We start from the raw sequence: 27,337 nt of genomic DNA, 5'->3' as shown, positions 1-27,337 counted from the left end.
GAGTAACTTCCATTCTGCAGGGCTTTCCTTACTCCTTATGCACATCGCCGCCTTTCACAGTAGGCTGCTTCTGGCTGCTGTTGTCTATAGGTGTTTCTCCCAGCTTCTCACTGCTGGCCCTTGTTGATATAGGGGCTCCCTGCAGTTACCACTTCCAGAAGGGTACTTCTAGCCCCTGCTTTCTACAGGGAGCTTCCCCCTATAGCCGTAGCCTCCCTTTAGAGGAAGCTGTCCCAAGACCCTGTACAAGCAAACTTTCCTTTCTGTAGGGGCTTCCCCCTGCTGACACCTCCCAGTTTCTGTAGGGGCTGCCCACTCTCTATACAGCCTTCTCTAGGACACTCTCCCCCACCATGCCACCACCTGTTTCTGTAGCATCTCCACACTGCCTGCAGACAGCACCTTATATGGTGTATAGGAAGCTGTCTTCAGCTCCTCTGCCTGCACGTCGTCTTCTATATGAGCTTTTGCACGAAGAGCCTCAGCCCATCCTCCTACAGACCCACCTTTCTATATGTGCTCCTCTGGTCTCTATAGCCACAACCTCCTTTTGCAGAAGGCTCCTCCCATCCACTAATTTTCTATGAGCACATCTCCATGCCCCTATAGTCATTCCTATACAGGACGCTGCTCCGATTACCTGCAATTGCTCTTTTCTGTAGGTGGACCCTATAGGCACCAACTCCCTTTAGAGGAAGGGACCCCCTCTGCACGCATAACATTTGCAGGCACCTCGCCTGCCTTTACTCACACCTCCCTTTCCTACAGACGCTTCCTATAGCGGAAGCCCCGACGGGCACCGCTTGTGCCTGTTGTACCGCACACACCCCGCGGGCCGACAGCGGCTCTGACCGGGAGGCTGCGGCAGCACCTCCTAGCCGCCAGGGGGCGCTGTGAGCAGCGCGCCCCGCCAGGGAGCGGCCACCGTTGCCAAGCGCCGCCGCTTTCCCCCCGCACCGGCGCCGAGCCTGCGCTGCGCGGCCGCGCCACCATGAAGGCCATCGTTCAGCGGGTGGCCCAGGCCAGTGTCACAGGTCAGTGTATCGCCACCGAGGCCAGAGGAAGGGGGATGGCGGGGGCGGGCGGAGCGCGGCTTCTCCCGCCCCTGCCTTCCATCTTGCCCCGGCCGGGCCTTCCCTCCCCGCCTCGGCCTCCAGCGGCCCGTCAGTGCCGTCCCGCGGTGGTGTCTGCGTGTGCGTGTGCGGGCAGCGCTGTCCCTCTCGCTTTCTCCCACGGCTGACGTGCGCGGGCAGTCGGGCTGCCCCCACGCTCGGGGAAGCGTCTCGTCGCGTAGCTGTGTGTGCTGGCCGGGCTGTCCTGTCACAGGCGTGCGGGGCTGTGTCCGTGTCGGCACTGCCGTCCCAACCGCGCCGTGTCGTGGTTTGCATGTGCTGCCGCGACAGTCACAGTCATTTGCATTGCTCGTTTGTGTCGGCAGTGCTATTGTGATCACCTTTTCCTATGGCTTGCATGTATTGGGCACAATAAGAGTTGCCTCCTGGCATTGCTTCCATGTGTCAGCTGTCCCAGTTGCCAGGGACATAGTTTGCATGTGTTGACACTGTAACCAGAATTGCTTCTTTCATTGCTGTCATGTGTTGGCAGCGCAGTTGCAATCGCCTCCTTGCATTGTTTGCATGTGGTGGCACTACAGTCACAGTCATCTCCTTGTATTGCTTGTGTGTGTCAGCAATGCTATCCCAGTGCCTTTGCCCATGTGTTGTCTCTATAACAGGAGCTGCTTCCTTGCATAGCTTTCCTGTGTTTGCACTATGATTGCAGTCATCTCCTTGCATTGCTTGCTTTGGCAGAGCTGTCCTAGTTACTGTTGTACATTGCTTGCTTGTGTCAGTGGAGCCATCCCAGTTGCCTCCTTGCATGGCTCACACGTGCTGGCACTATGGTCACAGTTGCCTCTTTGCGTTGCTTGTGTGTGTCAGCAATGCTGTTGCGATCACCTTCTCCCATGACTTGAATGGTTGGCACTATAATCAGAGACACCTCCATGTGTTGCTTGTGTGTGTTGGCAGTGCCATTCCAGTGACCTTCTCCTATGTCTTGCGTGCATCGGCACTACAATTGCAGTCTCCTCCTTGCACCACAAGCATATTGGCAGTGCAGCCTGACTCACCTTTTCGTATTGCTTGTGCATGTGGGCAGTGCTGTGCCTGTTACCACCATGCATTGCTTGCATGTGATAGCCCTGGTGCTTGCCTAGCTGCTGCTAGGAACGATGTGTCTGATGGTACATCCCTGCTGTTGCACTGGTTGGATCTTCTGTGTTCAAGATGCCTGAAATCCCCGAGAAATTGGCATGTGAGGCAGTAAGTGTGCCTGCTCTGGGGCCCAGGGGTGAGGTGGTGTGCAGCAGGATAGCCTGTGCCTTAAATAAATAACCTCTGCTTGCACATGGATGGTCAGTAAGCATTGGAAGAGTGTGGCTGTGATAAGGAGAGCAGCTTTTGTGCACAGCTGGTACTGCGTGTACAATAATGGTCAGACCCCATTAGCACTGTGATTTATTGCCACATTTCTGGGTAGAATTGAAACCGTCGTTTCTGGCTGTTGAAAGAGTTTGGCATGTCACAGAGGGAGATAGTGCTATGCTTAGTGGGAGTATAGAGTTCTGAACTGGAGGGCTCATACCCAGATTGGATGGAAAGGAGGATGTTTTGAGAGGAGTTTTCCTCCCCTGGTTTGCTTCTGCCCATTGGAAATAGTCCAGATCTGGCCACTGGTGCACAGACACAGGCCTTCAGCTTTTGCTGGGGGACTGCTTTCCTTCCCTTTTACAGAACTTTTGAGGTTTTTTTTTTCCAGTTGCATAAGCCTGGATATAGTTTTAACAGCTGCATAGCTGGCACTTATCTCAGTTTTAAGACCTCATTTAAATCTTACTACAGTCATCGCAGCCTTAACCATGTTAAGATAATTCAAATTAAGATAATTTAATTAATTTGGGATAATTTCAAACATTTCTTAGGAAAACACAGTGGATCTGTGATGATTTGTGTTTTATTTAAATGTCATTAAAGAGATTGTGTTCCCAAGTAGGAAGGTAGAATTTGCAGGTTATTCAAAGTGGTGTTTGAAAAAATCCAAGAGGACTATATCCAATAGAAATCAACCTTTTCACAACTAATGCAAAATATGTAAGGAATAGTGGAGTAGAGAAATTGAATACACTTATTGATACCAGGTGGATAATTTTTACAAGGACTGGAGAGAGTTCTGCCAAATCTCTGTTTAGTGCTTATGATCCAGTTGTAATAAAGAATCTTTATACATTGTTTTTAAATGCTGGAGTAAGCATCTTGAGCTAGTCCCCCACAAATAAGTCACAATGTTGGGAAGACTTTTGAAAGGGGGCTTCTACATGATCTTTACTCTCTTAAGACAGAGAAGAAGAGTTTAGAATGATGTTTTCTTTGGTGGTTGTACAGTTGCCAGCTGAAGTCAGTACTTCCTTATGTCATAAAACAAAACAGTGCGTTTAGCCTTACTTTTCTTTTTCCTTCCCTTCCCCAGTGGGTGGTGAACAAATAAGTTCAATAGGACGAGGCCTCTGTGTGCTGCTGGGCATTTCTTTGGAAGATACGCAAAGAGAGCTGGAGCACATGTAAGTCAAAGATTTTCTTTTGCCTTGTACTCTTTTATTTGTGCATTTCTGGCACTGAATCAGTGATGCCTGTGCAATAGCCAAACAAATGGGGAATTCCTCTTGGGAAACACAGGTTTGCCTGTTAGTTTCTCTTCAGATTTTACCTTGAATACAGGTTTATTAGTTAGAGTTTTCTTTTTACGTTCCATTGAGAAAAATCTGTTTCCATTCCCGATCTCTGTGTTTTTTTATCAAGAACAGACTCAAAACCAAAGAATCAACATGTTGGGTTTTTCTGATCTCACTTTTTAAATATCTGTCCTTTTGACTGTATGAATTTACCCTGAAGAGCTCCATCCTTCTAGGATGGGATGTATCAGAACCTCAGACTCCCATTTTAGTTTGCCCATGAGAATTTTTGTTCTTCCAAAAGGCTGGATGGTCTTATGAGTTACTTTTCTGTAAAGGTGAATCAGTTTTGGCAGCCTGGAGGGTTAGCTCTGGCTATCTTTTCCACAGCCACAAAATATTGTCATTCAGCTGGCAAACACATGTAATAGAGAGTTCTCCAGGGTCATCTTGTGTCTCATGTGGACTGTTTGTTGTTCTAGGGCTGACCTCAGTTCTTGTGAAGGCAAAAAAGAAATGGGTAATAGAACTAACTGATGTTAGGAAGAGCAAAGGCTCAAGCAGCAAAGAGAGGAGAATGTGAGTGAGAGTGAAAACAGCATTTAGCAGATGCAGAAGAGAAAGTAGAGAGTGGGACTAGGTAAAGAACTGGCTGGAGGGCTGGGCTCAAAGAGTTGTGGTGAATGGAACCAAATCTAGTTGGCGGCCAGTCACAAGTGGTGTTCCCCAGGGCTCGGTATTGGGGCCAGTTCTGTTTAATCTCTTTATCAATGATCTGCATGAGGGGATTGGGTGCACCCTCAGTAAGTTTGCAGATGACACCAAGTTGGGTGGGAATGTTGATCTGCTTGAGAGTAGGAAGGCCATACAGAGGGATCTGGGCTGGCTGGATCATTGGGCTGAGGCCAAGTGTATGAGGTTTAACAAGGCCAAGTGCTGAGTCTTGCACTTGGGTCACAACAACCCTGGGCAGTGCTACAGCCTTGGGGAAGAGTGGCTGGAAAGCTGCCTGGCAGAGAGGGATCTGAGGGTGTTGATTGACAGTGGCTGAACATGAGCCAGCAGTGTGCCCAGGTGGCCAAAAAGGCCAACAGCATCCTGGCTTGTATCAGGAACAGTGTGGCCAGCAGGACTAGAGAATTGATCATGCCACTGTACTCAGCGCTGGTGAGGCCCCACCTTGAGTTCTGTGTTCAGAGAAGGGCTGTTCACTACGAGAATGACATTGAGGTGCTGGAGAGAGCTCAGAAAAGGGCAACAACGCTGGTGAAGTGTCTGGAGCACAAGTCTGATGAGGAGCGACTGAGTGAGCTGGGGCTGTTTAGCCTGGAGAAAAGGAGGCTGAGGGGAGACCTTATTGCTGTCTACAACTGCCTGAAAGGAGGTTGTAGCATGGAGGGGGTTGGTCTCATCCTGAGTAACAACTAGTAGGATGAGAGGAAATGGCCTCAATTTGTACCCAGGGAGGTTCAAACTGGATACTAGGAAAAATTTATTCACAGAAATGGTTGTCAGGCATTGGAACAGGCTGCCCAGGGAAGTGATTGAGTCACCATCCCTAGAGATGTTTAAAAGACATTTAGATGAGGTTCTTAGGGACATGGTTTAGTGCCATGAGAGTTAGGTTGTTGTTGGAGTTGATGATCTTAAGGTTCTCTTCCAACCCAAATGCTCCTATGATTCTATGATTCTCTGATTCTATAAACATGTGAAACTTGTAGAGAATTGCAGCAAAGCTGAAAGTGTTTTTATTATGACATGTTCCATTGGCTTGCCTTAATGTTAGCTTTCTCAGTGTGTAACATTTGCTCTATTGTCATGTCTCATTCCTGCTTTGGTGAATGTGAAAGATACTTCAGAATATTGCAAGTGGGTGATCTGTAGCAACTGTGCTTGCAACACCAAGTTGTTGGAATGACTGATGGAGGAAAGGCAGGAAGCCAGCATCTGAAAAAAAAGGAATGAAAGAAATCAGCTTAACCAGCTCTTCTGCTGTAAATGAAGCAACAAACATCCTTATTGTTAAAACATAGCAGTGGCAGTGATTTAAGCCTATGCGCTGGAATCTTCCAGGCTTTTAACTGTCCACTTCGTTCAGGAGTCTATTCTGTTTGTCTTTGACAAGCACAAATTGGCAAAGATGGTTGCTGTTAGTCTGCCTCAGGGACGTTGGACTAGATGACCCTTTAAGGTCCCTTCCAACCCAAACTATTCTTTGATTCTATTCTATGACCATAAAAAAGTCTCACCTTTATTTTATACTAACTGCCTCACCTCTACTGCAGTGTAAAATGTCTGACTGATGGCTGCAATTGAAATGCTTTTTACTTGATATGCTCCCTTGTTCATAGATGCTGCAGATTTGTAGAAGCTAAAAGAAGAAACCAAAGACAGGAGAGTGGCATGCATGCAGTCTTGTTATCAATCAAAGTCCAGCCATAGACTACGTTGCAGGTCTGCCTGCTGCTTTTCAGAATCTATTTGTGAAAGTCTCCTTGTCTTCTCTGAGTATTCGAACCAGTCAGTTCTGCCCCCCAGATCCAAACATCCACCTTAATACAAACGCGAACATGTCCCAGTCACTGCTTTGCTGCCACCTGCAGTTCTGGACTGTTCCTTGTCTTCCTCCTCTCATCTGTGACCAGCAGGTGGATGCAGGTGATTCTGCCCCTCTACTCTGCTCTGGTGAGACCCCACCTGGAGTCCTGTGTCCAGCTCTGGAGCCCTTAGCACAGGAAAGACATGAACCTGATGGAGAGGGGCCAGAGGACGGCACAAAAATGATCAAAGAGTTGTTCAGCCTGGAGAAAGAGAAGGCTCCAGGGAGACCTTATTGCAGCCTTTCAGTACTTAAAAGGAGCCTATAAGAAAGACGGAGACAGACTTTTTAGCAGGGCCTGTTGCCATAGGACAAGGGGTAATGGTTTCAAATGAAAAGAGGGAAGATTTACATTAGATATAAGGAAGAAATTTTTTACTATTAGGGTGATGAAACACTGGCACAGGTTGCCCAGAGAGGTGGTAGATGCCCCATCCCTGGAGACATTCAAGGCTGGGTTGGACGGGGCTCTGAGAAACCTGATCTAGTTGAAGATGTCCCTGCAAGAGTTTGGGCTAGATGACCTTTGAAAGTCCCTTCCAATGCAAACCACTCTATGATTCTATGATCCAGATGAAAAAGTGCTGTCCTCATCTGGCCTGTGGGGCCTGGTTCAGGGGGAGTCCTAGGAGGTCACAAAGCTGGAGGAATATATGTGAATCATGTTTGGAAACAACCATGATCATCTCATCTTGTTTCATACTGAGTGTGATTTCCCAGTGTGGTGGGAAGATTAAATTTCTCAAAGCTATTCACAGGTTAAATAATGTTGTGACACATAAAATCAGATAGTACAGAGTAAGTTTCTTACTTTCTATGCCATCTTCGTGTCACCCTGTAACTTGCAGTTATTCTGTCCTGATCTCATGCTCTGTAAAATGATCATATTAATGAATGGTCTGACAGTGTTGTGTGTGCTTTCTTGGTTATCGCTCTGCCTAATGTGCTGAGATTCCCATGGTTTAGGAAGGAAGGGACAAGGGCATCCTTTGTTATGTGGAGACAGAATGAATATTCACCTGCCTTCACTTTTATCTTATCCTGTGTAGTAGGCATTAACTTGTACCTGTTGATCCTACGTGGGACAATTCAGGAATTATCTTTTTCTTCTCCTAGGGTTCGAAAGATCTTGAACTTGCGAGTATTTGAAGATGAAAGTGGGAAGCACTGGTCCAAAAGCGTGATGGATAAACAGTATGAAGTGTTGTGTGTGAGCCAATTTACTCTGCAATGCATCCTGAAAGGAAACAAGCCCGACTACCACATGGCAATGCCCACAGAGCAGGCGGAATGTTTTTATAACAACTTCCTAGAGCAGCTAAGAAAAGCCTACAAACCAGAGCTTATTAAAGGTAAGGGCAAAAGGTTGGTGAGGTCCTTGATGTGACCAGTGGGCTTTGTTTGTATGTGCTCTTACCTGATTGTTACTTTTTTTATTCTGTGATTTTCCGTCTATGTTGCAAAGGAGCTGTCTTTACATGGCAGTAGATGAGGGGATATTATGGTATTTTTACTAGCAGTCTGGCGAGGTGATGACTCCAGTCTTCCTCTACCCAAGCTGTTTCCAGGTGTTCCTCTGGAAATTTTGACATGTAGATGCTTTTGTATTGTTATCGGTTGTACAACACGAGCAATGACTCTGACGACGTAACCCAGAGGGCCTGCAGCCATGAGAACAAGCTTTGGGGTCAGGTTCCCTCGAAGGCTGGATGCTTTGTGCTGTGTAGCCAGATTAATTAGATTAGGAGCATTTTTTCTGAGGCATATGTGGTTAGTCAGGCTCGGAGGCGTTGCCAGTGTGTGTTGGACAGTGTAGCTCCATCTGTCACTTTAGTTCTACATTCTGTTAGATGGTAATGACGACAGTGGGAGGTGTAATGTACTACTTGAGAACAGTGTTTGACTTAGACTGTCTTTTCTCAACTCTATGCCGTGTACGCAACCGTTTTCTCTTTACCAAAAAATGCTTGGCTTCCCTTTGCATTTGTGCTCTATCCACCTTAATCTTTTCTGTTTGCTTCTCTCTTTGCTTTCTGGCCATTTTCGTATTTAAACTCTAATTTTTCATACACTTGCCCAGAAAACAAGTGTCTAGAAGACTATTTTTTTAATAGGGGCTATTAATAGGTAATGGTCAACCTTACCTTCCTTATGAGGAAAAAAAGGAGAAAAAGACAGAGAACTGATAGCTATGGAAAGACTTAGAGGTCAATTTCCATACAGACTGTAGATGAAGCTAATTAATTATACCAGTGCTTTCCAAGGAGGTACAGTGAAATGCACACATGAAATGTCCATCCTGTGTCAGCTTTCCAGCAGCTTGATATGTTCTTCCAGTTGACATTTTTTGATGATAAGGAATGTGTTTCTGATATCCCTTCTCTGCATCCCTTTCAGTCTGTAACATAGCTAGCTTCTAGTGAATTCAGAGTATGTGCTTTTTGAATCTTTATCTTTGTTATGACTAAGTTAGGACCCATTCGTGTGTTTTTGAATCTTTATCTTTGTTATGACTAAGTTAGGACCCATTCCTGTGCTTCTGAAATTGATAACAGAACTTCTGGGAAATCAATGGGAATAAGATTTGCCCTGATAAGATTTGATTGAGTTGAATCTTTATGTCCTGGTAAACTAAAAGCAAGTATGGACTTTCTTCTTTCACTTAAACGAGATGTTGAAACATTGATATATCTCTGTGTATCTACATCTTTTTGCTTGGGCTTTGGAAAATACTCTATTTCTGAAATACTTTGAATCAGTTTATATTTTGACAGCAGCTTTTTGAACTTCTCTTTTCAGTGAATAATAGTTATGCACGTGAAATGAATAGCCACTCTTGTTAACTGCCCATATTTGAGCACTTGTTTGCCAATGCTTCTGGCAAAACCAGCTTTCACTTCTGCATTTTTTTTTTCATGCTGAAAACATAGATTTAGAAACCCAAGAGTGACTGCCTGTGCTATTGTGTCAGATAACATATGCATTTGAAACTAACTGACAGCACTGGAGCCACCTGTTCATTTCTAATTTTGCTTTTTTTTAGACTGTGCCAGTCTACGTTGTGCTGCATCCAAATCTATTAGACTCTTATGATCGAAGTTTCTGTTGTGCCAGTTGCTTTGCCAGTGTTATTTTTGTTTGTTTGCTTGTCTTATCTATTTATTTTTGTGCATACAAAGTTTCTGAAGCTTGTCAGTTTCATGGATAGTAGACCAAGTCCTGTGGTTTCATCAGCAGAGTTTACAGTTTCCCTGAGCTGAGGTGTATTAGAGCACAGAGCCTTTACATGCTGGCAGGCTGTATGTGAGCAGGACTGCTTGAGTGTAAGAATAAGTCTAGGAAATTGTCATACCTGGGCTGTGATTTAATGTGGCGTGCAAACATATTGAATTCTGCCCTTACTTTGAGGGTGACATAGCCCTGGAACAGGCTGCCTGGGGAGGTGGTGGAGTCTCCTTCTCTGGAGACATTCAAAACCCACCTGGACACATTCCTGTGCAATTTGCTCTGGGTGAACCTGCTTTAGCAGGTGGGTTGGACTAGATGATCTACAGAGGTCCCTTCCAACCCCAACCATTCTGTGATTCTGTGAAAAAGTCCTAAGGAAATCAGAACCTGACCTGTGGGAGGCTGTCCTACATGTTACTGTGTTACGAAGGGTCATGGGAGGGCACTGGAAAGGAGCACTGGTGAATCAGCTTCTGGACTATTAAAATAGGTTTAGTGTATCAGCATGAGGCTCTGCTTTCTACCTTCAAAGTCTGTGCTCATGTATTTCCCCTACACATGCACACACACCTACACACAATTGCAGTTATTGGGAGATGAAAGTTTGGTTCTCTGGATTTCTGTAGGTGCCCTTCCCTTTGATCGTGCAAATTGCTTAATGCATTTTAGAGGAATAATTTAAAGTGGAATTTGTTTAGCCAAGTCAAAGACAGATAAATAAATGTCTTGCCATATTGCTTAAGAGCCATGTTTTTTCTAGTCCCTATGTTTTGTCAGTACATTAATTCGGCTGTTGGAAATTGAGCTACTACGTGTGCCACTGTTGTAGGTGCTGGGCAGGCACTTCCTCCATCTCGTATCTGGTCTATCTGGAGCTTGCCAGCTTGGAGCTCAGAATGGTAAGTGTTCCCCAAATCGAAATGCAAACCATTCTTTCACACCCGGAGCAGGGGGACGTTTGACAAAACAAAGTCTTGGAGAACTCTCAGAGCTGTGGCTCCTAGATTAACGCAGATGTCTTAAGACTGCAGATGGACACCCATGTCTAGGAAAGAGAAGGCTGTATCACAAGTCCTTGCTTGTCTTGCATTCTTGTTGTTAAATTCATTCTTAAACACCTCACGCCATTCTGAGGAGCAGAGCTGGTGAATGCAGGCCTGTGTACTCTGTTGTGCAAGCTAATATCCAAAACCTAGGCCTACCGACGCTTCTCCTTGTGTGTCAGGGCCTTCACTCTCTTTCTTGAATGTGCATTTAGTCTTCTGAAGCAGTAAGGATTAGCATGACAGAGAGTGTGAAATATCTCATTCCCTTAATATCTGAGTAAATATGAGAGGACTGCTCCACAAGGCAGAGTTTAATTCAGATTAAGGTTTTAGTTAAAAGCAGTGTTATTCTCTCTTACTAAGTGCCTTCGAGAGTGTCGTCACTTTGGAATAAGTACTCTTATGTGGAGCAAGAGTACCGGCATGGAACTAATTAGGAATAACTTTCCAAGGAGACAAGCTTAGAAATAACTTCTGAATAAAACCAGTGTGAAATTTCTAGCTCATGAAGCTTGAGATATATCCAAAAAATATTCTGAAAGTAAATTGTATCTCATTTTCAAGTCTTTACATCTTAGATCTGGCTTGTCTGTCTCACCTCAGATCAAGATCTTCTTGCCTCTGAGGAAGATATGTATGGCAGATTCTAAAGGGAAAAGGAATGTGAAGACATAGGTGTCCAGCAGAATAAACTTCTCACTTTAATTATACTTGTAGGATCCTACTTTATTGCAGAGGTTATTGCAAGGAGGTGCCTTGGTCAGTCAAGAAGTCTTAAAGTGGGGAAAGGTACTTACTGCGTTGATGAGCATTGTGATATAAGAAGCAGGAAAAGAAACAGTATTTAAGGGTAAGTTACTGGTGTCTCTCATGGACAGTACAAGTTGCTGGGGTAACAAGCAACATCCAAAGAGGGTGGATTCTTTCTCCTCCTTTCCTTCTAACTGAAAAATGAAAATCAACCCAGACAGACTCTTGGGACAGAGAGATGGAAGAGATGATGTCTTCAGTTTCTTTGCAGTCCTGTGCAGAAGAGGGATTTGTCTGCATCAGAGTTTGAGAAGTTGCACTCAAGGGCAGGATAATCAACTCCTTTGCAGCCTGTTTGCTGCAGAGGTGATGTATTCTACCGGTATGCTCTCAGGTGAATGCAAAATGGGGAGTCAGGCTTGTCTCTTAGCTTGCCTCTGCAGGATGCCATAACACACAAATGAAAAGTGCCTTCTCTGGCAGGTTATATGAATTGCCATATACTGAAACTATGGTAGACACTGGGGCAAGGGAAGGAAAGCAGGAGCGTGTTTTTAAGGCAGGCAACCAACACTAGGGGAAATTCTGCTGAAAAAGCATCTCTTTCTAAGGAGGGTTTAGGCATTGATTAGGAAGAAATTGTGAAACTAGGTTTAACTGTCCCAGTGGACCACTGGAACCATTTGGTTTGTTGTATAAGGGAGTGGCCAGTACAAAAATCAAGAAGTGTCCCGTGAGGAAAGCACATACTGTGCAGGGACCATGGTCCCTGAAACTACAGGACAGCTCAGTTTGTTATAAGGGAAGACGACAGCTGCTTCTGTGAATAACATCACCTTTGTGGTATGTTTGAAAGCCTCAAGATGAAGGTGTGTGGTGGTCCAGACCAATAAAGGGATTTTGGAATCTGTGAAGAAATTCTCCCTCAGTTGGCTTTTAAAATCCTTTGAGACAATGAAGTTGCTGAGACAGAAACTCACACTGCCTTTCATATTGTGATGGTTGCAAGGCATTGAGACCCTTTCTGTCTTTCAGAAGAAGGTCTGGAAGATAGAGGCTATAGAGGAAGGCATTAACAGACATGTCTGTTTTTAAGTACTGTTTCCATTAGTTCTAAATCTTAAACTTTTTGAGCTGTGATTCACCTTGACCTTGCATCAAAAGGCTGGAAATTTAACTGAGGAGAATGGGAGAGAGTGGTTATAGAAAGATGTCCCTTGACAGTAGTTCTGGTGCCAAAGATAGAAAGTGCTTGTGACATTGGAGTGCTTTGAGTGTTCTGGTAAAGGTATGGGCTTATTTGACTAGTTTATCAGCCTTTGAAAAAAGGGGTCTGTTTATTTTTTTTAAGGTCCAGACATTTATGGGAAGTGAAAAAGGTACTAGTTTTCTGAGAGTAAACTACAGCAGAGGGATGACACAATGTGTAGAGATCTGTTTGAAAAGCTGTGCTCCCGCTAATAAAGTTTAAGATGGTATTTTTAATTTATTATTTTGTTAAAGAAAGATGCATTAGTTTTGACTGGTTTATGTGATCAGTGTATAGGTACATCTCTTTCCATATACACTCTAAATATAACAATGATCTGCTTGATCTTCCTAAAGAAGCAACGTAAACACTCTATAAGCATGTCAGTAGATCCTTCCCTCATGGTCTGTAAGAAGGTATAGAGTCTTGTTTTATTGTGCTTCTCAGATGCAGAAGCTCTCTGTTTCTGTACAGGAAACAATTCTGTGAGATTCCTGTGCTGTAATTGGTATTTCTTCTCTAAGAAACTCTTACACATTATGGTAGATAAGACTTCAGAGGTGCAGATACAGCTAACGAAACCCAAACATTCTTCAAGCTTTTCTCAACTGAGAGGCATCTTTGAAAATGTGTATCTACATGATTCACCAGTGAGACCATAAACTACGGGTTTAGGGAGAAGCTACCTGGGTTTTCTCTGCAGGTTCTCATCTGTCATGGGTGGCAAAGGTTTTGAAAACTGTGCTGGAAAATTAGAATCACTAGTATTTTGATTGCTCTGACATCTTTTCTCAGTGTGACCCTTTACATGTTCCAGGGTCCTGCAAATTTATAAAATGAGAACAGGTATTTTTGAATTTTTTTACTTGCTTTGTAATACTTTTGTCTCTTAAATTTTCTGTCATTTTCTGTAGTTATTTAGTAACTCTCTTCTTTTTTCCTTCTGCACTGTTAGCTAGCATTCAGAACACACTGATCCTTTCCTGAAATACTGACAGCTTCATGGTATTTCTGTTTACCCAAGTTACCCAGTCAAGTCAACTGCACCTTTGAAAAGCAGTAGCTGTTGATGTGGCAGTAAATTGTAATGTGCCATTCTTTGATGCCACTGCAGCCTCAGTTGTCCCCTCTCTCCACAGAGTACTGACCCTACATTGGAGCTGTCAGATGAGAAGACATTTTCACTTCTGCTGCAGTTATTCTCCTCAGGTTATGTGATGCAAAACTGGTTTTCACACACAGAAAGGAGCACAGAAGCAGGCAGGGAAACCCAAATTCTGGACTTGGAGGATTGTAAACCCTGTTCAGGCCCTTCCCAGGGCTGTCCTGGGGGACCCTCAGTCCCATGGTCCAGGTGTGATGCCCATCCTGGGGAGTCTCCAGAGCACCTTGTGGACTGAGGGGATCAGTGCCTAGGGATACGGGGGCACATGCAGGGGGAGAGCATTTTGGGGTAGCACAAGACCTATTATGGGATGTTTAGGTGAGGAACCGAAGCCAGGGAAGGGAGTGGGTCTAGGTGATTTTGGGAGGAACAAGCATGGGAATGTAAAGGGCTATGGGTATAAAAAGGGCCAGCCACATGCAAGCAATGACTGGTCAGTACGCTTGTGTCCATGCCCTGCACTTGATCAGCGCAGACTGCCTTGTCTTCTTACATTTCTAACTATTTGAGGGACCCACTGTTTTGTCCGCGTGTGTGTGAATGGGAGTTTGAGTGCAGCAACTGGAGTGGGACCATGGGTCTGAGGCTTGTGTCTGTGAGTGAGCAAATACGGAGCAGGATGAGCTGGCAAGGAGCTGTGGTGACCAGAGCTGGGTCTGGGTGTGTGTCTCCAAGGGTAAGACCACAGCAGGAACTGGCTCCTGGAAGGACTGGAGGAGTCCTGGCAAGCTAGTGGAGAGAGCAGGGGTCTCTACAGACGAGACCTGTGTGTGTGCATGAGTGTGTCTCTAAGGGTAAGAATGGGGAGAGCCAGGAAACTGCCAGAGAGCTGGAGGGAGGTGTGTGTGTGTGTGTGCGTGCATGCCAGGGGGTCTGTACCAGCAGCAGGAGCAGGGCTGCAGGCCTCAGGGACTCGTATAGCCAGGTGCCAGCACCTGAGGAGGCCAGGATCCATGGGCAAGCTACTGGACAGACTGAGTGTCTAAGCCTAGGTACTGGAGGGGTCTGCATTGTATATATGTACATATTTCCCACTAATGGACCTTCATCCTGATCAACCAGTAGGGGTTCGAGGTGAGGCTGTAGGTGCTGTTTGTGTTCCTTTGGGTGCTGAGTGTGTCTGTGTTGGTATCTGTGCACTGGCTGTGTGTGTTGTATATATGTATGTGTGTGTGTACCATGTATGTGTTCGTGCATGTGTGCCTACTGGGAATACATGCTCAGCCTTGCTACTGTTTGGACCTGGCGGTGTGCAGCTACGGTAGCTGTGCCTTTGTTGAGTTTCTAGATTCAACACCCGTAACATCTCTGCACCCATGGGAAACATTGAAGAAGATCCATTTGATCAAAGGAGCCTGAGTAGAGACAGTGAGCTGGGACACTGGGTACAGGTTCTCTTCTGCTGCCTCCTCTGTGGGGCAGAAAATGGCTGAGGAGTGCAGCTGGTAAAATTCTGCAGCTCTCTGTTTAGTAAATCACATTCCTTTTCATAAAAATACTTCCTCAGATCATGCTCTTGCACCTTTCCATTGATGTTTCTGTTGTAATGACTCTTCAGTGGTCAGTCCAGGAACCTTTTCCTTGGCCGCTGGACCATTGCCAGCAGACTCTTGGGCAGAGCTTTAGTTTTTGGCTTTTCCAGAGCTTATGTCTCTAGGTCATGGGGTGGATTGTGGCATGCAGCCTTTGGAAAAGCACTTGGGCAGTAGGTCTCATAGAAACAGAGTCATAGAATCATAGAATGTCCTCAGTTGGAAGGGACCCACAAAGATCATCAAGTCCAGCTCCTGTCCCTGCACAGGACAACCCCACAGTTCACACCATGTGTCTGAGGGCGTTGTCCAGTCTCTTCTTGAACACTGTCAGGGTTGGGGCCGTGACACCTCCCTGGGGAGTCTGTTTCAGTGCTCCACCACCCTCTGGGGGAAGGACCTTTTCCAAATGTCCAACCTAAACCTCCCCTGGCACATCTTCCTGCCATTCCCTCAGGTTCTATCATTGGTTGTCAGAGAGAAGAGATCAGTGCCTACCCCTCCTCCTCCACTTGTGAGGAAGCTGTAGACCATGATGAGGTCTCCCCTCAGTCTCCCCCAGGTTTAACAGACCTAGTGACTTCAGCTGCTTGTCATATGGCTTCCCCTCCAAACCCTTCTCCAACTTTGTAGCCCTCTTCTGGACACTCTCCAGTAGCTTTATATCTTTTTTATCCTGTGGCGCCCAGAACTGCACACAGTGCTCCAGGTGAAGCCGCACCAGTGCAGAGCAGAGCGGGACAATCACCTCCCTCACCTGGCTGGCAATGCTGTGCTTGATGCACCCCAGGACATGGTTGGCCCTCTTGCCTACCAGTTGAGCCAACATGAGCCAACTTTTCTATCTGTTGCACATTTATCTCCCTAAAAATCATTATTAAATATATCTGAACTAACTTGCCTTCTTGATGAACTGCAGTCATCCTCTCTGGGCAAGGGGCTAAATCGTCATGAGCTGCAGCACACGCTGTTCTGCACTTGGAGAACGTGTTCAAAGAAGTGAAGCCATGACTGAAAATGACTTTGCCCTGGAGCTTTACTTCCACCTTACTGCACAGTGAATATCAGAAACTCACCCACAGATGTCAGAGACTTTCACTCCAGAGAACGGGAAACAGCCAAAAGTTGGCTCAACTGTTGGCTCATATTCAACTTGGTGTCGACCAGAACCCCCAGATTCCTCTCCACAGAGCTGCTTTCCAGCATCTCATCCCCCAGTGTGTATGTACAGCCGGGGTTGCCATGTCCCAGGTGCAAAATCCAGCACTTGCCCGTGTTGAACTTCATGCGGTTGGTGATTGCCCAGTTCTCCAATTGTTCAGATCCCTCTGCAGGGCCTCTCTGCTCTAGAGAGTGTCAACAGCTCCTCCCAATTTGGTGTCATCAGTGAACTTGCTTACTATTCAAGTCCTGTGTCTAAGTCATTTATTAAGACATTGAAGAGTCCTGGCCCTAAGATGGATCCCTGCAGAACCCCGCTAGTGACTGGTCACCAGCCCAACATAACCCGATTTACTAGAACCCTTTGAGACCGGCCCGTCAGCCAATTGCTCGCCCACTGCACTGTATGTTTACCCAGCTGTGTGCTGGACATCTTATCCAGGAGGATGTTGTGAGAGATGGTATCAAAGGCTTTACTGAAATCCAAAAAGATCATGTCGACAGGCTTCCCTTGGTCAACTAGATGGGTAACCTTGTCATAGAAAGAAATTAAGTTGGTCAGGCAAGACTTTTCCCTCATGAACCTGTGCTGGCTCAGACCGATGATTACATTGTCTTTCAGATGTTTTTCAGTAACTCCCAGAATAATCTTCTCCATGATTTTGCCAGGCACAGAAGTGAGGCTGCCAGGCCTGTAGTTGCCGGAGTCATTCCTGTTGCCCTTCTTGTAGATTGGGACAACGTTTGCCACCTTCCAGTCACCTGGGACCTCTCCAGATTCCCAACAGCATTGAAACATCATGAAGAGGTCTCGCTATGACGTCAGCCAGCTCTTTAAGCACCCTTGGATGAATCTCATCAGGCCCCATTGACTTGCGGGGGTCTAGCTGGAGTAGCAAATCCCATACAAGTTCTGGATTGATTGGGTGTTTATCATTCGTGCAGGCATGCCTCTCTAACGCAGGGCTATGGGGGCTCCCGAGTCCATCTTTGGTGTTGAAGACTGAGGCAAAGAAAGCATTAAACATCTTGGCTTTGTCTGTGTTGTGATATGGTCCATGTGTGCTGGCCAGGCCTGAATATGCCTTTTCTTTTTCCTTTTTCTTTTAAGCAAATACCAGACTTCTGTCTGATTCATGTGTGCCAGGGGGAGACTGAAAACTCTTCCAGAGCTCGTTGTCCCCGATAACACATTCATGAAAAATCAGTACAGTTTGGTTTGACCTGTCTTCGGTCAGGAACATTACATGTTGCCATGGAAAGCTGCTGTGTAGCTCTACAGTGTCTTATGCAAATATTCCTAGTGGGTGGTTGCTCTGCTGCAGTTTGAATTTACTGCTTTCAGCATGTTCTTGCTTACTGCTTGAGGTGGTACTGGAAGAATTTTTGGTTGTGTTGCTGAGGAGGCTCCAGATCTGCCTTCCCAGTAAGTGATGCTGTTCCAGTCTTTTGGTACCTGCTTTCTGCTTGCTGCAGCACACATTTTTTAATTCCATGCATTTGTATTGATATAGTAGTATCTGTTCGTTTTGCTGTCCCTGACAGGAAGGTCTTGAAAGGCTACTCAGGCGTGCATGGCAGGAGTAGAGAATATGTAGGAGCAAGCAGTCAAGTTGGCTCAGCCAGGGGTGGGGTGAGTTTGAGGAGTAGAAAGCTGTACTAGAAAAAATGAAGCCAGGAGTCTTGCACAAAGAAAAATGAGATTGAGGAGAAAACAGCATACAAAGAGATGGCTTTTCTAGACTATACAGGATAAAAATCTTAGGAGTCTCTCGTGATGCAAACTTCTCAAATGCTTACAAAAAATGTGGTGTGTGCTAATAAATGCTATTGATGAAAAATGGCATAGACATTTCTGGTTTCAGAAGTACATTCCTGTGAAGTAGGCAGGGTTGAGGGAGTAGGCACTGTCTTTTTTGGCAAACTCTGACAAAGAATGGCCTGGTTTGCCATTCTACAGGAATGTAGAAATTACTGTAGCAGATTGGGACTGAACTGTACACCTGTATCCCCCGCTCTAGACTATTCAATGTCAAGTGCTTCAGAATAGACTTTGAATCTTATATAAGATTTATTGAAAAGATCAACTAGTTAGCTGGACTGGATCCCTAGACTTAGCTGTTACATCCTTTAAAATTTCATCTCCTTGCCTGTGAGAACTATCCTGCCCATCCTAAACTGTGAGCACCTTAATTATCTATAGACTTGTTTTGTGGACGTCACTGTACTTAGCTGCATATTTATTGTCTCTGAATGTGAGACCACAAAGCTGAGTGCATATAGACTTTTTTCCTTAGTACTTTTCTGCAATTTGTTAGTTGGCTGTCCTTCTATGCATTTATTTTTCCCTTTTTAGTAGCAATTTTGGGAAAGATTGCAGTATCTGTTATCCTTCCAAGAGCCCTCAGAACTTCTTGTCTCTTCCCTTTTCAGATGGCAAGTTTGGTGCCTACATGCAGGTACACATCCAGAATGATGGTCCTGTAACAATAGAACTGGAGTCCCCGGCTGCCACCGTTGACCCTAAACAGGTAGGTGAGCCAGAGGGCCTGTCTGGGAAGGGTGAATCTATAAGCTGTGCCTCCTCTGCAAATTTGTATCATTCCTGTTATGAAGCAATCTAGCTTTCCTTAGGCATGAGGACCTTGCGCTTCCTGTGCAGCCTCTGAGAAATTAAATAACTGCGTTGTTCTCTTCAGTTCCCTTGCCTGTTGATAGCTGCCTGCTGTCCTGGTAAAGGTTCTGTGTGTGTAACGCAAACCAAATTTTTACAGTTTATTCTTCCTTATCATTAAAGTTGCTGTTTAATCATGACTCATTAACTATATTTTTAATGTGTCTGGATCTGCCCCGCCCTCCCCCTTGTTTTAGTGAAGTTTCGTGACGTTTAGGGGTTTTTGCATGGGGGTAGCTCAATGGAAGGATTAGCTGGAGAGCTGTGTCTTTCTTAGAAACAAGAGAACAGCAAATTTAAGTCCTGAATTTAAGTCTGGAGTGGAGAGGAGAGTTAGCTCTGCTGAGGAACAGCACAGGCTATGCTGAAAGCTAAATGCAGTGATAAGGTTTTCTCATTCTCTAAACACAACAGTGACCAACTTTTACAGCCTGAAATAGAAGCGGGGGGGATTGTTATTACCAGCTGTGCTTCAGCAAGGTCACACCAACTCTATTTGTATAACACTTCACTTAACCTTGTTGAAATTATTATTCCAGTTTATAAGAAGGCATAAGGAAAGAACCAGGAAACTACAAACCTGTTAATCTAACCTCAGTACCTGGAAAAATTATGGAAAAGATTATACTGTGTGCTACTGAAAGGCATTTAAAGGACAATGCAGTCATCAAGCACAGTCAACATGGGTTCACGAAGGGAAAGTCCTGTCTAACTGATCTGATATCCTTCTACAATAATGTCACCTGCGTAGATAATGAAAGGGAGGTGGTAGATGTTGTTTTTCTGGATTTTAGTAAGGCTTTTGATATTGTCCTTCACAGCATCCTTCTGGACAAGGTGTCCAGCTGTGAGATGAGCAGGTATGCAGTGTGCTGGGTGAAGAACTGGTTGAAAGGCAGAGCTCAAAGGGTTGTGGTGAATGAGGCTACATCTGTCTGGTGACTGGTCATCACTGATGTTCCTCTGGGCTCAATTCTAGGGCCAGTTCTGTTCAATACATTTATGTGTGATCTGGATGCAGGAGTTGAATGCACCATTAGTAAGTTTGCTGATGATACTGAACTGGGAGGTGGTGTTGATTCTCTTGAGGGACAAGCTGCCTTGCGGAAGGATCTGGATAGATTGGAGCACTGGACAATCATCAATGGCACGAATTTTAACAAGAACAAATGCTGGATTCTGCACCTGAGATGAACTAACAGTGGGAACAGGTATAAATTGGAAGAGGAGTGGCTGGAGAGCAGCCCTGCAGAAAGGGACCTGGAGGTGCTGATCAGCAGCAGCTCAGTACGAGGCAACAATGTGTGCCCTGGCAGCCAGGAGGGCAAACTGCATCCTGGGGCGCATCAAACACAGCATGAACAGCTGGTCAAAAGAGGGGATTGTCCTGCTGTACTCAGCATTGGTGTGGCCCCACCTTGAGTACTGTGTGCAGTCTGGTCCCCACAATTTAAAAAGGATGTGGAAGTCCTTGAATGCATCCAGAGGAGGGCAACAAAGCTGGAAGGAATGTCCTGTGAGGAGTGGCTGAGGACTTTGGGCTTGTTTAGTTTGGGGAAAATGAGGCTGAGGGGTGACCTGATTGCTCTGTATAGCTTCCTGAGGGAGAGGATGTGGAGAGGGAGGTGCAGAACTCCTTGGTATCCAGTGATAGGATGCATGGGAATGCGTCAAAGCTGTGCCAGGGGAGGTTTAGACTGGACATTAGGAAGCGTTTCTTTATCAAGAGGGTGGTCAAACACTGGAACAGGCTTGGTTGATGCCCCGAGCCTGTCAGTATTTAGGAGGCATTTGGACAATGTCCCTAACAACATGCTTTAACTTTTGGTCAGCCCTGAATTAGTCAGGCAGATGGACTAGATGATCATTGTAGGTCTCTTCCAACTGAATGGTTCTGGTCTAGTCTGTTCAGTTTTTCTAGCTAGAGTTTCTCCCATGTACTGTGATTCTACAAAATTACCTGACCAGTTGACCAGCAAGATAAAATCACTTTGCTGATGGGGTCTGTCCTTGAGTCTCCATCTGACCATCACTTTTCTGAATTAAAAATCAGACATTTGTTTTTTTCAGCCAGCCATGTATATTTACACCTGCTCTTTAAAAGCCTGCTTACAGGTTCTGTGATGACTGCAGTACATATGGTGGCTGTATTTGGTGGGAATTCTGCGTATCTCAAAATATCATACTAAAGGTGTTTGGAGCCTAATGGGAAGAGAGCATGAGGAAGCCAAAGGAAGCATCTCATATTGCCTTAGAGACCTAAGGTATCTTAGTTTGGAGTTGGTTTTGTTTTACCTCCAAATTTTGTTCTGTATACTTTTGTGATGTTTTAGCCCCTGAAAGAACTACATCTGCTCCTGGTCTTTCTTTTTGTACCTGCACTGCTTTAGCGCAAAGAGTTCTCAGCCCAAAACGTGAAAGATTATCAGCAGCAGCTCTGTCTTTGGAGTAAGAACTGCTTGTAGATGTAAGCACTCACATTCCCACCTGGAGTAACTGAGCTGCTGCCCGATTTGCCTGGGAAATAGTCTGCAGAAAGCTGGATGGCAGAGAACAGAGTGCTTTGATGTCCTCTTTGAACTGTTCACCAATCCTCCAGAGAGTTATAGCCCACTATTTTCAGGTGCCATGGTTATGATATAGACTTATGAAGGCTGAGGTTTAGTTCTGGTACTTGTGACAGTATCAACCCACTGCTTTTACCACTCCAGCTCTTTGTGGAACAGGAAAGGACGTGTTCCCACCATGCCACCTCCGTGCACAAATTCTCCATGCTTTTGCATGGCTCTGTCTCAGCTGCAGGAGGCCATCTCCTTTGTATAGCAGCATATATTGTAGCCTGCAGTTGAGGGCATTAGTGGCAGGATGGATAGCAGCATTGTGTCTTGCTGCCTGTGACTATGAGATGGAGCCTCATGGTGTCTGGTCTCTGGTGACCAGTCTTTTTTTGCTCAAGCAGTCAGTGGGAGTCACTGGAGTAAGGGTAGGTGGATCACTGGAGGATGGCACGGTGCAGTTTCTGACTGAAATGGAAAGCCACTGAGAGAGCTTTTACCCCTGCTGTCCTGTGTGCGAGTGTAAAATAACCCAGGAGGAACCACCAGGGCTCCATCTTGTTCTTGGGGAATGTTGGCTTGTTTAAGGATTTTGTCCTCAGAGTTCAAGGCTGCCTGCTTTTCTCATCTGACAACACCTTCCTGCTGGCCACAACATGGGCTGAAGACTGGGAAGGATGCCTGTTTTCAAACTATCTAGCATGAAATCTTTATTTAATGTGAATGTCTGATTCTGCTTCAGTCTTACGTGCCGATTGCCTTCTATTCCTCCTGGATGGTGGATGTGAAGGTGGAGATTTATCTGGTGGATGTGAAGGTCTGGATTTATCTCTGTCTATCTGCTGTTTTGTTTGCCCTCTGCACTACATTGTTCTCAAACTAATTAGCTGCAGAATTAGGTAGCATGAAATCATTTGTGATAAATAATACATGTCATAATTTTGGAGACCATCTGTTGCATACTGTTTAGGCTATAAATGCCACTCCTATATGGTCCCCTTGTACATCAGACTATATGTACACATATATATTTATTTTTATAAAACTATATATACAAGAACTGTATATACTTCAGAAGCCTTAGTGAGAATGCTATTTGCCCCCAAGACCATGTTGGAAAATGGCCAGTGTAGGCATGTTTGAAGTGGTAGTATGGCATGCTATCATATATTGAGCCATTTCTGTATCTATATGTAAATTATATATAACAAATATACATTATGGATGTGGATTCTTTATTGAATAGCACAAGGTTCACAGTGTGAATACACTACTGTTTTTCATGTTTTGAAAATCCAGGGTTAGCTTTATTTGGTTAGCTCACAGCCTTCTCAAAGATAAAGGTAACTCAATTTAAACTATTGGTGTTGTGTCTTAGGCTTTTTCTTCTGTAATAAGAAGCACTAGTTAGAGAAGAGGGGATATCATGCCATTCAGTAATCACATTATTGTACAGAAACAATGAAGTTTCATGGAGTTACAAATTTCAGAGCTATAAGGTAACAGGATTTTTTTTCAGCATCATTATTGTTGAAAAAGATTTGCAAAAATAAAACTCAACTGCATAGAGACTATGGGAGTACCATTAATTAAGTTTTAATACCTTTAATACTAGGAGCTCACAAGCTTCTGTTTCCCTTCCTGCAGATGCATTTGCTTTCTTGATTACCTTTAACATTCATGTGCTGTGTATAAAGGCTCGTTGACAGAAGAGTAGTGCACGTGTTGTCAGACATGGGAGTTAAAATATTGCCTGTATCACATCCAATGTGTTTGTTACATCTATGCACGTGATTTGCAGACTGGATTATGCTAGACAAACAGGTACATCATATTCTGTCATTCCACTTAGTAAAAATAAACTATTTTTAGTTTTGAAATAGCCAGCTAAGAATATTCTGTGTTAGGCTAGAAGCAGATGTTCCAAGGAGGGTGTATGTGTGAGATAAGGTACAAGTGGATGCTGTGCATCCTTCCAAGCCTCTGCAGTCTGCACTCTTAGCTCTTACTGACTTGGAGCTCAGATTTACGTCTTTGTATGCATCTTCCATGAGCCTATCTAATTTGTAATCAACATACATGATCTAGTTTATTTTATTCTATGAACATTTCACCTCAGAAGAGACCTTCTGGCCATGAAGCTATGAGTTATGACTAGTATGCTTTATCTTGGGGAAATTGTGGAAGCAGTAGAGAAAAACAGTAGATTACAGAAATTATCCAAACAGATAAACTGCACAAAGTGTAGTGATTTAAATAGCTATCAATATGTAGTGTCCCCAAAACTTACTGCAGCCTGCATCTCTGGCAAATGGGAAAGAGGTGTACAAGTGACAGCTACGAGCAACTTAGTTTGACTCTTAGTAGGACTGAAAGCATTTCTACTGAGAGGTGGCAAGGCAGCGTTAGCTGAGGGTTTTGTCCAAGCTGATTTGAAATGGTTATTCTGTATCCTAGGTGATGCTAAGGCTCACATATCTCTTTTTCTGGATAAAGAATAAAATAAAATTATTCTTGTGTGCCGGATGGATGAACATGGGATACATCTGTTGTCAGCAACTTTGAAACCACAACACTGCCATTTAAGACCCAAAACAGAAGACATGGAATCCAGCTCTCCCTTTTGGTCTTTGTGTTTTATTCTTTTCCAATTTTTCAGATTCTGTTGGGTGGAGAAGGAATCCTGGAAAGCAGAGAATGGTCCTTTGAATATGTACACTTCTCTCTTATACTTGGGGGTGATCATGTTAGCCTATGATGATAGTTCGTAGTCTTCTCTAAGTTTCTGAAAATCCAAGCCTCGGGCTTTTTTTTTTTTTTTTCTGTTTTATTGATATGTCTATTGGTGGTGTGAATTTTAGTTGCAAGTTTTATACAAATGCTCATATTTACAATTTTTAGACATAGTCTTCTGAAATTATTTTATTCCATGAGGTGTTTTCTCATTCTGCTTTGTGAATAGCTGACAAAACTTGAAAAACAGCAACAAAGAAAAGAGAAGACTAGAACCAAGGTGCCCTCTGAGTCAAGTAGAGAAAGAAATGCTCCCCGTAACAAGGATGACCCCAGCGCAAGCAGTGGAGCAGAAGGAGATGTGTCTTCGGAAAGAGAGCCTTAGCACACCCAAAGCAGGCCTCAGGTTTGGCTTTTCCACTCTTCTGTAAAGCTGTGTCCTCCTGCTTGGCAGCCTCTAACCCTGGGCGCTTTACTGAAGCAGCACATGCAGAGAGTTGCATTAGAAGTGCTGAAAGGTGAAATTCTGATAATCTTGCTGGTGGGTAACCTCCGCTTATGTCTGCAGTTGGCACACCAGAATGTAGAAGTGGACGAAAACCTCTTCCCAGCTGTGTGCTCCGCTGGAGGTGTGTGTGAGTCTGGCCCAGCACAACTGTTTCCAGGTTGACTCAGGAAATCTAAAATTTTGATCTTATAACACAGCAGTCACTTAACTCATAATCCTGCTTTGTGTTCTTCAGAGAGGGGATACATGGTTGTATCCATGCCGGCAGGTAGCCCTGGAACAGCCGCCACGGTTTGTAATACCCAAATAACACATAGTCCTCAGCAATGGAAGCGGAAAACATTTCAGAAGCTGGAGACAGGCCAGAACTGCAGCTTCCTGTCATCATCCCTCCCTCCCCCTCCTCAGTTTGTTCTTTCCCAGGAGGATTTGATAATAGGCTATTTCATACACCTTCACTGTCTAAGGAGGACATTAGGCCAGGCCTAATGCTGCTTTAATTCAATGTGAGAACTGGGATTTCTTCTCCCTTTAGGACACACTTGGACATGAGTGAATCAATTAGACTCAATGTAGATCTGAATCCTCTGTCATGCATTATCTACATGTGTAGATATGTATTTATCATACTCTTCCAGTCAGTTTTAAGTCTTCAGGACTTCCTCTCCCTCACCCTCCAAAAAGCTACATTGCTGATTTGAACTTTCAAACATGTCTAAGTTCTCCCTCATCTGCACACTGAAACCCTGATCTGGCTATGCAGTTAAATTATTAACAGCTTTGTAAAATTAAAGTCTAACCTTTCTCTTGTTTTCCCATCCCTAGAGTTCAGTCTGGCTTGTTATTTATACAATTCAATATCACACATTGCTCAGAAATTTGCTTTAAAAAAAATCCATGAATTACCCTGGTGATCAGACATTGGTGATGATTTCTGTTTTATAGAAGTTTGTATTACCTGTCTGGCACTAATACAAATGAACTTGCATAAAGCCTTGAATAGATTTCTGGAAATATGCTTATTGTTTTTGGATTGACCTGGAAAAGGGATCAAAGAAAATTTCAAGTCCACGGGCTTTTTTTAACTGGCCTTATGGAGATAAGCTTCAAGACTGGTGTGAAATGGTTCCATTCATTAATTGGGTTGCAGGCAAAGGTGGATTGTCATATTGTACAACAGCTGGAATCACATGAGTTCTGCTCTCTTCAGCTTTATGCATGGTGCACCTGCCTGTTTTAATCCTGGAGATGAGTAGGGGCATTGGAAGGAAAACATATTTTTAGAAAATAACACAAAGGTGTACTTTTTCTCAGCAACTGTTGACCTTGCTTCTGTGCTACAGGAATACAAGGCTTCCCCCACTTTTTCTGGGTTGTGCGTTGAAATAAGAACATTTTAGAGAGCAGGAGTTTGCAGGCCTTCTAGAGCACTTACGGTCAGTCTGACGTTTCCAATAGCATTTGAAATTCTAGGGAGCTGCACATTTCTAAAATTGATGTACTGATAACCTAGCATTAATTTTCATGCTGTGACAACAAGTGAAGATACTTTTCTCTATGAAATTTGAAGGAATCATACTCTATTTTTAGACTACTCATAGTAATGTGTCTGTTTGCTTGCCTTCCACAGTTTCTCATACAAAAGCTACACTGGATTCTTGAAGAGAGAGACCCAACAGAAATTCACCTCAGCACCATTCTTCAGTGACTTTGGAAAATAATGGAAAATGGGAAAATAGAACTAAGGCATTAGAAACTTACATCATTCTGTATTGAAACAACCAAAGCAATGCTATCAGATTCAGTTGTTAATGTGTAGTATCAGTAGTAAAAAGGACTTGTACCACTTTTGTGTATGTGTTTTCACTCGACTGCTGAATAAAAGGTGACTATAGACAGATTGTAGCAGAACATTCACTATCAGTACATAAGCTCCATTTCAAAAATAAATCAGGGGTTTTCCTTAAACTTACACTTGAATTCTGAAAAATGATCCAAACAGGCTTGTATTTTGATTCTCACTCTATGGTGTCATGTACTACCTGTTTCCATGGCAGCGTGTAGATCTGTGTATATTTTGGTATATTGTTTAGATGCTATGTAGCACCAAGTTAGGCAGTCCAGTCTTTCTGCATGGATTGTTACTAAAAGGAAAAATCAGCCACTAGTTGTTTATCATGTGGAACATATCTGTCTTGTAAACTTTTTTAAAAACAGAAAAGACTTTATTAAACAAATTATGCTAGCTGAGTGCCTGGTGGTGTTTGTGTATTACATTCCCTCATATATAGCCATGTGTGTAACAACGTGTGCAACACAGAGGAAAAGCAACAACCCAAGAAGCACCTACTAATGCTACCTCTCCTTTGGAAGTCTGGAAGTCAAGTTGATGTCCTGAAATCTTTGC

At 44.2% G+C, this 27,337-nt stretch overlaps 1 protein-coding gene across 1 annotated transcript; it reads left to right on the top strand.

Moving 5' to 3' along the window:
* The first annotated feature begins 917 nt into the window (after nt 1-917).
* On the top strand, nt 918-27,207 carry DTD1 (D-aminoacyl-tRNA deacylase 1). Its single transcript, XM_065632170.1, has 6 exons — nt 918-1,034; nt 3,529-3,619; nt 7,446-7,681; nt 18,894-18,991; nt 24,652-24,828; nt 26,561-27,207. The coding sequence occupies exons 1-5, from the start codon at nt 992-994 to the stop codon at nt 24,805-24,807; spliced, it is 624 nt and encodes a 207-aa protein (XP_065488242.1). The 5' UTR covers nt 918-991; the 3' UTR covers nt 24,808-24,828; nt 26,561-27,207.
* The last annotated feature ends 130 nt before the right edge of the window (nt 27,208-27,337 follow it).

This window comes from Caloenas nicobarica, chromosome 3 (assembly GCF_036013445.1).
Source record: "Caloenas nicobarica isolate bCalNic1 chromosome 3, bCalNic1.hap1, whole genome shotgun sequence".
Lineage (NCBI taxonomy): Eukaryota > Metazoa > Chordata > Aves > Columbiformes > Columbidae > Caloenas > Caloenas nicobarica.
The sequence above is the reverse complement of the archived record's forward strand: the minus strand, read 5'-3'. Positions and strand labels throughout refer to the sequence as shown.

Coding starts and splice junctions, on each gene's coding strand:
- DTD1 (XM_065632170.1), top strand. CDS start 992: ATGAAGGCCATCGTTCAGCGGGTGGCCCAGGCCAGTGTCACAG. Junction 3,620..7,445: donor CAAAGAGAGCTGGAGCACAT/GTAAGTCAAAGA, acceptor TTCTTCTCCTAG/GGTTCGAAAGATCTTGAACT. Junction 7,682..18,893: donor CAAACCAGAGCTTATTAAAG/GTAAGGGCAAAA, acceptor TTCCCTTTTCAG/ATGGCAAGTTTGGTGCCTAC.